This window comes from Nanorana parkeri, unplaced genomic scaffold, assembly GCF_000935625.1.
Source record: "Nanorana parkeri isolate BGI_ZX_2015 unplaced genomic scaffold, ASM93562v1 scaffold100, whole genome shotgun sequence".
In the NCBI taxonomy this organism is placed as follows: Eukaryota; Metazoa; Chordata; class Amphibia; order Anura; family Dicroglossidae; genus Nanorana; species Nanorana parkeri.
The window spans coordinates 1,108,968-1,121,801 of NW_017306368.1; the positions used below are offsets into that span (position 1 = coordinate 1,108,968).

Genomic DNA, 12,834 nt, shown 5'->3' on the forward strand with positions numbered 1-12,834 from the left:
GTGAAAAGGCCAAAATGTGCCCCCTCCCCATGAACTGTGACTAGTTCAGCAGCATAGGTTGTAGATTTTGCTCTTTTTGCACTCCATCTCCTGCTGAAGAGCCCAATGTGGCTACCTATTTTGCCAACCCCATGGCCAAGCCAGGCCCTGCCTGCACTCGTCCTCCTTGTTCCTCAATTTATGCCCCATTCCGCTTCACATGATTTAAAGTTTGATGTGCTGCAACATCTGCAGCCCAAGTGATAAGGAGGAAAGTCTAACATGGAGTTTGAGAGGCATATCTTAAGGCACATCAAGTAGGGAAGAGGGTCAGGTTTGGCCACAGTGCTTACGGCTAAGCAAAGGCTTAAACCTCACCCTAAGTCTCCTTATCCCGCCTGGCTGTCTCTAGCAGCAGCATTGACTAGGAAAGTGTCTCTTCTGAATCCGCCGGTGCAGAAATAAAAAATGTGCCCTAATCACCCCCATGCCCAGCGTCTTAGTGCCGTCTTGTCAAAAATGCAAGGTTTACATCTGCTCCCATTCTAGCTTATGGAGTTGGTTCCCTTCCATGAGTTTATGGCCTGTGCTGCACCACAGTGGCAGGTACCCAGCTACTTTCCATGTGGAAGGTAATGTCTCTGTGTCACTGGATCAGGCGGTCAATGGCTATGGTTCACATGACCACAGACAAGCATGGGCAGGGACATTTTATCAACTCCATTGGCTGGTGACGGGGGGGATGCAGAATGGGGCACACGGCTGGGGCTGGTGGTGCCATTATGTGTCCCACACCATGGTAAAGGTCATCAAAGGTCATCATTCCCCTCTCCTCCTGAATGGCCTAATCTGGTGACTCCTCAAAACCACCAGTACCCACAAAAGCCCCAGAGCATATTCAAAGGCCCCAGGAAAATGTTACCAAGCTATTTTGCAGCTGGTATGCCTGGGGGGCAGAATACACACTGGACTAGAGATCCTGGCTGTTGTGCCAGGCAAGGTCATGACAATAGCATCAATAAGCTGGGTGCTGTTCGACATGGCAAGTTCACACACATTCCTTTCCTGGCACATGTGCTGAATCTGGTGGTGCAGTGCTTCTTAGTTAGGTGTCCAGGCTTCCAGGATGTCCTGAAGAATGTGCAGCTGCTTTAGGTGCTCATACCCAGCAAATGTTCGCCTGGCCAGATGGCTATCCCTGCCCTCCCCTGCCGTTGTTACAGACAACCTTGCCTGGTACAAGGAAGGTGTGGTGCTGGCAGTGAGGTGGAATTTTCACGGGGATGTTTCAACCCTCTGGCGTGTATCTATGCCACCATCCAGAAGGGAGCACAAAGTGCCCCGACCCCCACTCTAAGATAGCATGGCAGCTGCTGGCTCACCTCTGTACGGCTCCCCCTGTCATCCTTAGGATGACATATGGCATATACAATACAGCAGTGAGGGGAGCTCAATATAAACACCAGAATATGTTGTAGAAGCAGTAACAGGTATAAAATGGAATCTAACAATCTTGAATTCCTGTGAAACTTATAGTGCATGTCACTTAAAAAGTACTAAACAATTTATAGAAAGAAAGGGCAATCCTGTAAGTAGTATTAGGAATTTACTTTTTCAAGGTTAAAAATAATAAAAAATAAGGTCTGGTGACACAGAACTAGTATACCGTATATACTCGAGTATAAGCCGTCCCGAATATAAGCCGAGGTACCTAATTTTAGCCAAAAGGTCTGATTCTTGTTTAATGTAAGTATACATTGAGGGGAATATATGAAACATGGAGCAGACAAAATCTGAAGCAGTTGTCCATGGCAACCAATCAGCTTCTCTCTTTCATTTTGTTCAGTTAAGATTTGAAAATGAAAGAGAGAAGCTGATTGGTTGTTGTGCACAGCTGCTCCAGATTTTGTCTGCTCCAGTTTTGATGAATTCCCCTCACAGTGTATACATTACTATAGATAGCTCTGGAATTATGAGGAGCAGCCTGTGAACTGTGGGCAGAAAAAGCACTTGTGAGTCTTGTGCTCTAACAGGCTGCGCCTCTGCACAGTATATCCACTCCGGTGGTCACCCACAAAATATTCGTCTTCGGATTCTCTAACTGTTTGGCATACAGGGGAGGAAATGAGTAAATGGCTGAAATGAGGTGTCACTTTTTCCTTTCTAAACATCTCATCATTTCCTCAACACATCCTACACCCTTTTGTTCCTTTGAAAGCTAAAACTAATGGATGTGCTCTTTAACCTGTGGGGAGACCAGACTATGACCAAACAATGATCATGTTTAAAAAAAGTTGGATCATCTGTTACATGGATGGCTGAGTTTTCAAGGACTGTCTGTTCATTTAATCTCATTGACCAGACCTTATTGATGTCTCCTCTGTCATAGATCAAGGTCGAATGGTCTGACCTTGGTAGAGTTTTAGATTTCAACAACTAACTCAGTATTAATTGTATTGCAGGGAATTAAATGTCTTAACAGGGATAGGCAGAATGAGCAGAAAGTAGAGACAGGTCAGAACTGGAATGCAGAGGCTGCCCATCCCTGTCCTATAGTACATGAATGTTAGTTATTGTTTTACACCCCAATTCTCTAAACGTTAAAAAACATGGATTAAGCATTTTCTTCTCATTTGTAACAAGCACTGTGGCTGATTGCCTTTTTTTGAGGGGATGATGGTGTTATCATACATTATTGCTACATAACACATTATTGCTAGCTTATAACTCATCAGGACAAATCTCCATATTCCTAATACAAAGTTCTGTTCTAAGGAGTTTATTGGTTTGGTTTTTCTTTGTAATCTTTTTTTTTGTCTGTGAGAATATGTTTACTATTATAAGAGTGGCTCCTATGAAGGATGGTGTATTTCCACATTTGTAGTCAAATAGGGATACATCTACTACTACTGCTACTACTACTACTATTACTACTAGTACTATATTTGTTACATGTTCTCATTTACATAGATAACAAAATTCTGTTCATCTGTTCAGAAAACCCCATCCAAAGTGTTTCTCCTGCTATGCAGTTATAAAGGGGGACTGGTTGGAGAGTTAAATTGCATTTAAATCTTGAAAATGCATTCAAGGTCCTTGCCTATTAGCAAATATGTAACATATTTGTTGATCACTTAGCTGTAGTTTCCCAAATCATCTCTGAATTCATGTTTACGCTGTATTTCCTTCTGGAGGGTGGCTCCCTTTGTTCCCCATGATCCCCCATGATCCCTGTGTGTGTTGTGAAGTAGCCACTGTTCCAAGCTCACTCCCGCGATAGACTAAACACTGTCCATCACAGGAGCGAGCTTGGAGCGGTGGCTACTTTACAACACACAGGGACCATGGGGAACAACAGTAGCCACCCTCTAGAAGGGAGGACAGTGCCAGCACGAATTCAGAGATGATTTGAGGATCTACAGATGAGTGATAGACAAAAAAAAGTCCAGTATTGTTAATAGTTAAGGTACTTAAATGCATTTTTAAGATTTAACTCCTGAGTTTAGTGTCACTTCAAGCTTTAAGTAGCTATGACCCTCAGGAGAAGTTTTATGGCTCCTTGAAGAATTAGTCAGTTCAGCCTGCTGTTTCATGACGTTTGACATGTCTGAGCTAAGGACTGGCTTCAAAGAAAAAAAAGGATCTTACATCCAGTAAGCATTCTAACTTATGTTACTTTTATGTAATGTTGGTATACTGTTAAATGCTTTTAATCGCCATGGTATTACACATGAAACACGCAGTGACTTCAAAGACGGAACAGGAAAAGGTGTCATCACTGACATACATTTAAAGGCGCACAGACTGTACTTTCTTACTTTCATTAATGTTAATTTCTGTTTCAATAACAAAAATAAATGTCTCTCCAAGCATACGTTTTCATTGCGAGACTGTTAAAGTTAAGCCGAACTGACAGAGAAAATAAATGAATCGATAAAAGTCTAATAAATTGTTAGCCTTAGCTGTTGACTTATGCCTCTGGATAAATATTATGAATTATGGTTATATAATTCCTAAATCCAACAATAGGCCTTGTGCCAAGAGCTAGTGTAAAAAATTGGACCCGGGCAGCTGCGTCGCACACTAGATTTGATCACTCCGGTCCAGAGTGCCAAGAGATTTGAGACAGATGTTCTCAGACATGCCGCATGCCTAAAACATTTCCAGGGGACGGGCTGTAGAGAGAGAGAGAGAGAGAAAGAGAGCGAGAGAGAGACGGAGAAAGAGTGACTTAATAACGGCAGAAACAGCTGGAGTATGCAGGAAGAATCAGGAGTTTATTCTCCCCTAGGTGTACAGCAGCCAACCTCTTTACATTACATCTGCCTGTCAGAACTGGCTGTTTAAGCTGTTATGTAGCGTGCTGCACTTCTTTTTTCTTACACTTTCACTCTCCCTGTGAATAAAGTGCAGCATTGTGATTACTAATCCCGCTCTGGTGACTTGACTTTAATGTGGTCTTGGAGTAGATCCCGGCATTCTGTTTGCTAATCTTCCAATTGCTGTTTCGGAGATACCACTGGATATAGAGCAGATCTCACTGACAAATTGCCGCACTTCTGTCTGATATTTGTCACTTTAACAAATTTTTTTTTTTTGTCCATACCTTCGGAGGATACCAATGGATACCAAGCTGATTTGTCTATTTTTCCTTTTCTCTGTGCCTCCCCTGGCAGTGGGAAACCAGACAGGGCGAATCAAGGTGGTCTTCACACCCAGCATATGCAAAGTCACCTGTACCAAAGGCCGCTGTCATAACAACTGCGAGAAAGGAAACACTACCACACTTATTAGTGAAAATGGCCATGCCGCTGACACGCTGACATCAAGCAACTTCAGAGTAGGTAAGTACAACAGTAGATATAACTAGCTATGTATTTATGACCCTAATTTATTAATTATTGTGAGTCTTTCAAGTCTTTTAAAGTGCATTATGGGTGTTTTCACCTGGCTTTGCATGTTCTCAAGGCAGGTGTGTTTTTAATGTTGAATTTTATTGAAAGTTATGTATTAATTATCACAGTTTACTGTGCTTAGTCATTAACCCTTTCAAAATGTACAAAGTGGTGACCAGTCATTTTCTTTATCTGACTTCCGTCAATACAAATCTGACTGGATGCTTTGGACACTAGTACTATATCTTTGTTCATTGTAAAGGTTTACAGAAGAAGCCCCTATAGGATATATAAGAATATGTATGTGCTGCGTTAATGTTATTTGCTAGCCAGCTTTCATTCACTTTTAATGAATAACTAGACCAAGGCAACCTACCACTGATGACACTGTGGAACAATCCAAACTGTTGATCCTTAGCGGCCATAAAAGGCTAGTTGTTGAAATTGCTTGAAAATCAGGTTGTGTATGGCTGACATTAACTAGTGTTTGGTTCAGCCAATTGCTTAGGTGAAGCGATTGAAAAGAGGTAGGAAGGGAGGGGAGCTAAATGGGCAGATTTTGCCATTGCTCCCCACCTGTAATAGGGCAGGGGAAGTACCAATCGGGACCAATTTTGTTTTTGTTCAAAATTGCCTGGCCAATGTTCATGAAAGTGGCCAGCCAGCAGGAGGCTGCCTTTCTATATAGGCAGATTGTTTAAAATCTTAACATTTTCTTTTACTTACATCTTAAAGTGACACTAAACTCAGGAGTTAAAAGTAAAAATTGCATTCAAGTACACTATCTATTAACAATACTGGACCTTATATGTGTATCACAATCACCTGTAGATCCACAAATCATCTCTGAATTAATGCTGACTTTGTCCTTCTTTCTGGAGGGTGGCTACTTTTGTTCCCCATGGTCCCTGTGTGTTGTAAAGTAGCCACCGCTCCAAGCTCACTCCTGTGATAGACTACAATCTGAGTACAAATTGGTAAACTAAACGTGAGATTATAGTCCATCACTGGAGCGTGTTTAGAGTGGTGGCTACTTTACAACACACACAGGGACCATGGGAAACAAAAGTAGCCACCCTCCAGAAGGAAGGACAGTGGCAGCACCAATTCAGAGATGATTTGAGGAACTTCAGCTGAGTGATGCATAACTTAGTTACATTTTTGTTAATAGTTAAGGTATTTGAATGCATTTTTAAGATTTAACTCCTGAGTTTAGTGTCACTTTAACAAAGTGTAAGTGTACAGTAACCCAAATCAACCATTCAGTGGCTAGCTTGCTGTATATATAATGGGAAGTATAATCTGTTTATCATTTTTATTGGCGATGCAATGGACTAGATCTTCTATAGTGATAAGCAGGTAGCAGAGGGTTACATGCAGTAGCAGTCAGCGTGGCTTGCCGCAGAGAATTTAAGCCTTATTTGAAAATCTGTTTGATTCATTAATAATCTTTCCGCATGTGTCCTACAGAAAGGAAGCAATGGCTTCATTGTGCACACCATCAGAAAAAAAACATGCATGGATTGGGGGAAAAAGTTGCAGTTGGTTTAGGTGAATGCCACAAATATATCTTTCATGAACCAGAGATCTACCTGTGTATTGCCAGTCTGTGAACCCACACAATGTTGGTAAATAAACTTTCCTAACTTGAGGTTATGTTAAAGTAAGCATTGGGGGAAATCAGTTTATTTTCACTGGCACTAAATGCCCTGTTACATTTGCTTCATTCATTTTGCCTAATGAAGCCTTTTGCCTTTCCAGCTAAATAAGCATAGTGTGCCATTCATGCAAAAGTAGCACGCACTTGAAACATTCAAATACTTAAACATTAACATTACTTTTCTAGTCATTTCTCACTAGACTCACTAAACACATTTCTGGCACTGGCAGGCCATTCCTCATGTTCCATGTAGCAGAAGTTTGCTATAAAACCAGACACTTCTAAGCTACTGCGTTTTATAGGAGGAAAAAATATATAACTGATGGTAGATTATATGTTTGTACATGATAAAGGTTTAAACTCGCTGCCATTTTAATACAAATAACAGATAGTGAAAACTGCATATGTTGCTTTTTCTTGTTTGGCATTTGAGCTACCGTGATTGTTAAATGACAATTGGATCCAAACCTTTCCAACCACCTGCTTTTCACATTTTATAAAGCAAAAAGATCTCTTTGGCCCAAACCACTCACAGTTCAGTTTTCCTTGGTCCTAATACAGTACATGAAGGCATAAGCGCAGAGACAGTTGTAGCTGAGGAACTTCTGGACCTAAAGACCTAAAGCTAGTTTCTCATCAGTTAAAACTCACCATTACTCTTTGGCCTTTGGTCTAAACTTGTTCTGTATAAACTATTGTACATTTTAAAATTCATATATTTAGGTTGTTCAGTGTGCTGTCACGGTACAAGCAGATGGGCTTTGCTTGTGTACAATTTACTTAATGTAAAGCACACTTTAATCGCAAGTCTTCAGATTTCTATTGACTTCTGCAGTATGGATGACCATTTGGAGTCTGTTTGACTTGTTTTTCATTTTTTTGGAACAGCTGGCCCTACTCAGACCTGTTCCTGCTGCAAGCAAAAGCAGGTCAAGAGCAGAAATGTATTGGAATGCCACTGTGTTGAAGTGCAAAACGCAACATTTATATACAAAGCTTATTTACATGTGCTCTAATTTAACTGTAGTAGCACTGATCTCTGAATCTCTAGAAGTTTCATGTAACTATGTCTCTATTCTCTGATCATCGCCTGCAGCAAGTCTTCAGTCTCCAACTATTCCTATAGCATGTCTACAGTCTTTGACCATCTACTCTAGTATGTGCTCAGTCTATGATCATTTTCTCTTGCATTATATACAGTCAATATTATGTGTAGACCTTTGGTCATATTAGGGGCCAAATGGTGGAGCATTAGGTTTAGGGTTTCCACCTTTTCTTCCAGTAAAACCCGAACACTCTAGCGATGCACAGAATTGTTTTGGGGAGAATGAGTCGTGGCTTATTCATATGTAAATAGCGCCACCCATTCATATGTATATATCACAGTCGAGATATTAGTGTGGGGGCCAGTAGCCCCTATCTTAATTTTGGTTGCCCCTGTCTGCCTGACATCTTGTGTCCGGGTTACAGCTGCCATGAAACCCAGACACAGCATTCAAAACCCAGACTGTCCGGGTGAATCCTGGACAGGTGGCACCCCTAATTAGGTTTGAAAATGGACTGTACTAGTTGCAAGCAAAAGCAGGTCAAATGCAGAAATGTATTGGAATACCACTGTGTTCAAGTGCAAAACGCAACATTTGTATACAAAGCTCATTTACATGAGCTCTAAATTGACTGTACAAGCAGTGATCTCTAGATCTCTAGAAGTTTCATGCAACATGTCTCTATTCTCTGATCATCGCCTGCAGCAAGTCCTTAGTTCCCATCATTCCTATAGCATGTCTACATTCTCCGACTGGCTACTCTAGTATGTGCTTAATCTATGACCACATATTCCAGCATTATACATAATTAATATTTTGTGTATATTGTGTGTATATTTGTTTATAGCCTGGAAGTTACCTTATCTAGTAATTTGAACTCCACTGCTCTAGGCCTTCAGTTGGTTATCTTACAAGTCAGTTCAAAACAGGTACAGTGACGGTTCAGTTCCCAGCTTCCCCAAAGCTGCTATTGTTCATTACTAATTGAAGTACAGTAGCAATTTGTCTTCAGAACTAGGAGTTGGGTATCATTCATCACATGGTGACGATTGCTTCCTAAAACAGTATATGTACATGTAAAACAGTATGAGCTGTAACGAGTTCAATTTTACATTTGTCACAGCTAATTTTGTAAGGCTGACTATACCCATATGACAGTACTCACATGACTTGGGAATTATATTTTGTATGAAAGATTATTCCATAAATAGTAACAGTTTTGAAAATGTGAATTAAACAAATAACACGTTACAGTGCCTGATAACACACAACCAATGTTCCCAGGTACAGGAAATAAGCATGTGTATTAAGGTGTATAAATACACATTTTAAAAAATTGTCTGACAAAAAAAACCTGAAAAATTCCATCTCTGCCGATTGATTTTTCTGCAAATATTTGTCTACAGAAGATATTTAATATAAATAATATTTCTTTTTTTCTTAAATGAACAAATATTCAACTCAAAATTGTTTGTTTCGGCAGTCCACCATCTTAGTATTGTATACAAATAAATGCCCATAAACTGGTCATGCAGAAAAAGTATACTATTATGCAACACATAATATAAAGAACTCAAACAACCTTTCTTAGTTGAAAGCAAATCAACAACAAAAATCCATTACCATCATTTAAAATCCAAAAGTATAGAATTCTTCTGATGAAGCTGAGAGTCCTAAACAGCATGTTCTGGCTCTCCCTTGAATCTGGATGAGTGATGATATGTACACTTATTTTCATAATCGATTAGTTGGCCGATTATTAAGTTCGATTAATCGGATTAAAAAAAAAAAAAAAAACTGTTGCAGCTCTAGTACACTTGATTATGTTCTTCATCTGAAGAATTTTGTCATTTTCGGTATACATGATTTTATGGGTAAGGGTTGATTTGTTTTGAACTAATACAGATTGTTTGTTATCTTTATATATATTAGGTATTGGAATAAGAATGGTGTATGGCCAGTTTATAGTCATTGTTTGTTAATTTGATCATAGTTGTTGCCCTTGGTTAACGCTATTAGGCTTATTTATTAAAGGAGTGGAGGATCTTTACACAATATTCACTTCAATTATCCAATCACGTGCAGATGAAATAACGAAATGGGAATTTGCCTTTCACATGTTTGGATAATTGAATTGAGTATACACACTATCCCTGGAATTCATAACCACTGGAGCAGGCAGAATCTGGAGCAGTTGCCCATGGCTACTAATCAGCTTCTCTTTTCAGTTTGTTCAGTTAAGCTTTGAAAATCAAAGAGAGAAGCTGATTGGTTGTAATGGTTAACTGCTCCAGATTCTGTCTGCTCCAGTTTTTATTATTTTCCCCCACTGTGTTATGTGATGATTCTAAACTCCTTTAGTAAATAAGCCTCACTGTGTGGTGCACAATGAGTTGTATTTTACATCTGTGGTTAGCTTTCCATCTTATGTCTGTAGTTAGCCTTGGGCTGGCCATGCAAAATTAAAATCACCTAATTTCCCTATCCAAGCTACCCGAACAGTGACTTTAGCTGTTTCGCTGCAGTCACTGTTCAGCTGACAGTTTTCTACCCAGCTCCTTCAACAAACGTCGATTGAAAAGTTGACTTTTGTTGAGTTGGGTGGTGTCAGCAGGGCCACACATAGATCGGATTTTGCCCAATTTGACAGGAAACTGACAATATTTGATCTGTGCATGATCAGCTTTTGCCTTCACATTCTATAGACTTAACTTCACATTGGTAAAGTAGCAGGACAAGTCACAATAGAATCAGCATGTATAGCCAAATTAGATAGATCCAGGCACTTAACTCCTAAGCTAAACGTTTTTAACGTGTTGCGAACAATGGTATATGTTACATATGTTGCTGCACATGCAGGTATCATTATTGTTTTACTATAGCGTAAGTCCACCCTATATTTGTATTGATTCATGACAAATTAGGCCACATTAAATGTAGCATGGATGACCGACTCCTGACTCTGGATAATCACAGATAAGAAGGTTACAGGTTCATTGTAAACAAGCTGAAACTAAACCAGAGTCATCTTGTTGGACAGACATTCGCATGTAAAGAACGTGTATAGGAGGACCTGTGAATAAGATAACAGGTGTATAAGAGGTTATATATGAAAAGGCATACTGAGCTACCAACTAAAGGCAGTGTCAGTCAAGCTATGAACTCTTTCCAGGTAAAATTTAATGACAATTTACATTCATATCAAACACAATTATCCTGAGCGTGAAGCCCAACTCTGCTTATTCAAAAACCCCCTCCCGTAATGAACACTATTTAAAAATCCTGCGGCCCCCCTGTACTTTCGTGCCTGCTCAGATTAAGCTCTGCAAGTCTAATAGACCTCAGGGCTATGGTCACATCTCCTCCTCCCTCTCCTCCTGGCCAATCACAGGGATGGGACGGTTTTGTGAATGGCTAGGAGGTAAGGGAGGCGGAGATGTGACCGTAGTGCTGTGGCCTATGAGGCTCAGTGTGCTTACATCCAAGAGAAAGGAAGCACAGCAGGAGCCACATTTAAGCAAGAAGATTTGCAGGATTTAATAATAGTATTCATCATGCGAGGTGACTATTGAGCAAACAGAGTCTTTAACTGTAAATCTAAATGTAGTCACAGACAACAATAATAGCCTTATAGGGGATCTAACCCATCCCCAAAACATTTTACTGAAGGCTGATATCAGAAGGCTGATAACTTGATTATCTCTTCATTTATGCAGATGTCATCGTGCTTTTGAACTATTTTACTGGCATATTTTGCAGTTTGGATGTGTATCTATGCCCACCCAAGCATGTGTATGTGGCAAACCTATACACAAAGACCACATCCTTTTTGTTCCACTTTATTTAGTATTTTACACACATTTTATTATATGTATTGATCTCTATTACTTTATACTGTCTGACTAATGCACATGATCTAATACTCAGAGGAGATGCTGACGTGTTGTTCAAAGCTGGGCAAGGCATTACTCAAGTTTACACAATAAGTTACCCAACACTGATTTATGCCATTTTCAAAAGAGTAAAAAGTTTTATCTTCCACAATCATGTTTACATTCTTTGTCTTTCATTTCTCATTGTCTGCATTGCTGTATGATTGCTCTTTAAACTATGTTGAGGGTTTGACTAACGGTGAAGGAATTTACCTGTCACGACTTGTAACAGCGTATTCTTTTCTGGAAGTGAACCAGATGCTTTCACCTGGAGCAATGTTATCTATTTATACTGCTATCGTCTTAGGAAGATTGTACTTTAGATCTATGAAGTAATTTCACATAGATAACTTTATTGCAATCTTTTTGTATTTGGAATAGTATGAATGCTTGATTTTTAGGAAGTCTGTTTATCCAAAAGACTTATCTTTTAAAGTGGACTTAAAGTAAAACATTGACCAGGCCCCTTATAAATCCTAGATGAATAACATTTAGCTAAAACACTGTGTATCAGAAATGATTGCCTTTTTTTCACCTTTCATGTTTTCTTGCATGCCATTGCTGAGGATCTTGAACCTCTTTGAAGCCAGAAATCTCCCAAAATCTTCAACAGGGGCACACACCACAGTAAAAACACATTTGTTTAGTAGAAAGGGAAGAGTTACAGTACTTGTTAATTGTTTATTTCTCTCTCGGGGAAACATCTTCTCACATTCTGTCCCAGAGACTGGTGCCACCAAGGACAGAAAGTAAATACAGTATCTACAATTGACCTCTATAAAAGACCTAATCAAGGATTTAACCCTGCCAATCTGTGGATTTCTTTTAAAGTGTACCTATGAGCAAACCAGCAAAAAAAGAAAATGAAAAATTAAACATGTCTTCGCACCAAAAGGCAGAACTGCAGAGACATTATTTACAACTGTCTGCAGGAATGCTCTTTGGGCACTGCCATCTATTTTTGTGCAGTATGTGGGAGCAATGGGCCCCCTGCATTAGTGAATGGAAGCTAGGTGTCTCCCACACTTTGAGGCTCACTCCGCCGTTTCTGTTTCCTAGCTGTACCCGATTAACCGTCCCCATCCACTCCAGTTTTTGCTGATGCTTTTTTACTTTGTGATATAGAACCTGTTTAAACCATGGTTTAGATTTCTGGTGCCCAACCGGGGGCCCAAGGGCCACATGCAGCTAATTTGATGCGGCCCCTTGACTTCTGTCTATAGTGGGAGCAAGTGCATTGCTTAGTTAAGAGGTAATACCAGTGGTTGCTACTGGCCTCCTGTCCTAAGTTTCCACATTAATTTACATAACATTTCCAGTCT

The 12,834-nt window shown here is 39.9% G+C and overlaps 1 protein-coding gene across 2 annotated transcripts in view; it reads left to right on the top strand.

Moving 5' to 3' along the window:
- Nucleotides 1-4,165: 4,165 nt before the first annotated feature.
- LTBP1 (latent transforming growth factor beta binding protein 1) overlaps nt 4,166-12,834 on the top strand; it is a 169,663-nt gene continuing 160,994 nt past the window's right edge. The window contains exon 1 of one of the 2 annotated variants that reach the window (XM_018552900.1): nt 4,166-4,823. In XM_018552900.1, the coding sequence (XP_018408402.1) occupies nt 4,601-4,823 (223 nt within the window). In that variant the 5' untranslated portion in view covers nt 4,166-4,600. The remainder of the gene's footprint in view (nt 4,824-12,834) is intronic. The other variant, XM_018552899.1, reaches the window with a different exon arrangement.